Source organism: Anneissia japonica, unplaced genomic scaffold (assembly GCF_011630105.1).
Source record: "Anneissia japonica isolate Jap-2015-1 unplaced genomic scaffold, ASM1163010v1 scaffold6024_len1669_cov241, whole genome shotgun sequence".
NCBI lineage: Eukaryota > Metazoa > Echinodermata > Crinoidea > Comatulida > Comatulidae > Anneissia > Anneissia japonica.
In genome coordinates, this window is record NW_022722525.1 from 1 (window position 1) to 1669 (window position 1669).

The 1669-nt window shown below is 36.6% G+C and overlaps 1 protein-coding gene across 1 annotated transcript; it reads left to right on the top strand.

Moving 5' to 3' along the window:
* Window positions 1-212: 212 nt before the first annotated feature.
* LOC117111900 (dynein heavy chain 5, axonemal-like) lies at window positions 213-1663 on the top strand (the record flags this gene model as incomplete). The annotated part of the gene is made up of 3 exons (XM_033254927.1): window positions 213-326; window positions 440-547; window positions 1461-1663. Coding segments are annotated over 3 exons (425 nt in total), but the record flags the coding sequence as incomplete, so codon positions are not given.
* Window positions 1664-1669: the final 6 nt, after the last annotated feature.

Sequence of the window (1669 nt, forward strand, 5' to 3'; positions counted from 1 at the left end):
CATTTCTTTTATTGCCATATAGTTCTGTTACTAGCTCTTCACCTGGTGTTTTTGCACTGTTGCAGTACTTATTGATATTCTAGAAATGATCATTATTTGGTTAATTTAATGTTATAAGCATAATGCACAAAGTAGAAAGCGTATCAAGGTGTATTGAATAGCTTCAGGTATTTTACGTGAATTAAAGAAATGCAATTCTATTTTACTTGCAGATATGGAAAGAGCTTGACTGTCGTGTTACTGATTCTGCCAATGAAGCTAAGGATAATGTTAAGTTCCTGTACACATTGGAGAAGTTCTGTGAACCACTCTATCATTCAAATCCAGTATGTACATTTAATATGTGTCCATTATTTTTGTAGAATAAAACAAATATGTTGTGCTTGGTTTTGACACAAGTAACCTGCTTATGTTTTTCACGAGTGCCTTTTATTTGCAGATTGGTATGGTGGAATGCATTCCAAGCCTTATCAATGCTATTCGGATGATCCACAGTATCTCCCAGTACTACAACACATCAGAAAGGATGACTTCATTATTCATTAAGGTATAGTATTTAATCTCAAGTACTGTAGGTATGCTACAGAGGTCAGGTTCACACGAGAGCCCTAGTATCCGGATCGTGAGCTAACCGTTAGCGCTAACTGTTAGCACCCGTATGAGAACACCTGATCGCTTAGCGCTAACCGTTACCAGGATCTGGATATGCTAACGGTTAGGAAGCGCTATCGGTTAGCAAGTTAAACGCATTTCTATCATTAACCATTCATACGTACGTATTCCTAATTTCCAGTTTCCTATTGGCCAGTGATCCCACCGTCATCTTCTTGGTATCTGGGTCGGGGATTTTCTTGTATGAACGCATGGGTGAGCGCGTATGTTTGTAATCCGAATCCTGCTAACCATTAGCTTCTGTGTGTGAACATAGCCAGTATCTTTTAATGATATATACAGTAACAATAATAATAGTATGGTTAAATTCTTTCACAAATGATTCAATTTTCCAACATTGAGGATGGAGTTTCAATCCCTGTTTGTGTATTTCACATGAGTTCTTGAGCTAGATGCTTTATCTGCATTGCTTCTCTCCACCCAGGAATGTAAATGGCCAAGTGGTTGGGTTACCTGCTGCTTTGCCGATATGGCAGCAGCAATGACCAGGGATTTAAAAAGAAAAAATGTTTCATATCCCCTTGGGAAAAGTGCTATACAAGTAACTAGTAACCAGCAAAGTCCAAATAAATCAAAATACAGTACCACATTTTTTGCGAAATATATCATATATTCATGCATTTGTGTAATTGTTTAAATATAAATAGTTTATATCATACTGTTATGCCATGAACGTGATGATACATGATACATATATTATAAGCCATGAACGTGATGATACATAATGCATATATTATAATTGGGTTTGATTTATTTTCTCTATGTTATCTTGCATACTGTCAATTCAGGTCACCAATCAAATGGTTACAGCATGCAAACATTTCATTACAAACAATGGAATGGATCGTATTTGGGACCAACCTTGTGCACCACTTATTGGAAAACTGAAGGCGTCAATGCAGCTGTACAAAGAATATCAGAAAAGCTTTCATAAGACCAAGAAAAAGATTGATGAAATACCAGGGGAGCGTCCATTTGAGTTTTCTGAGATGTACAT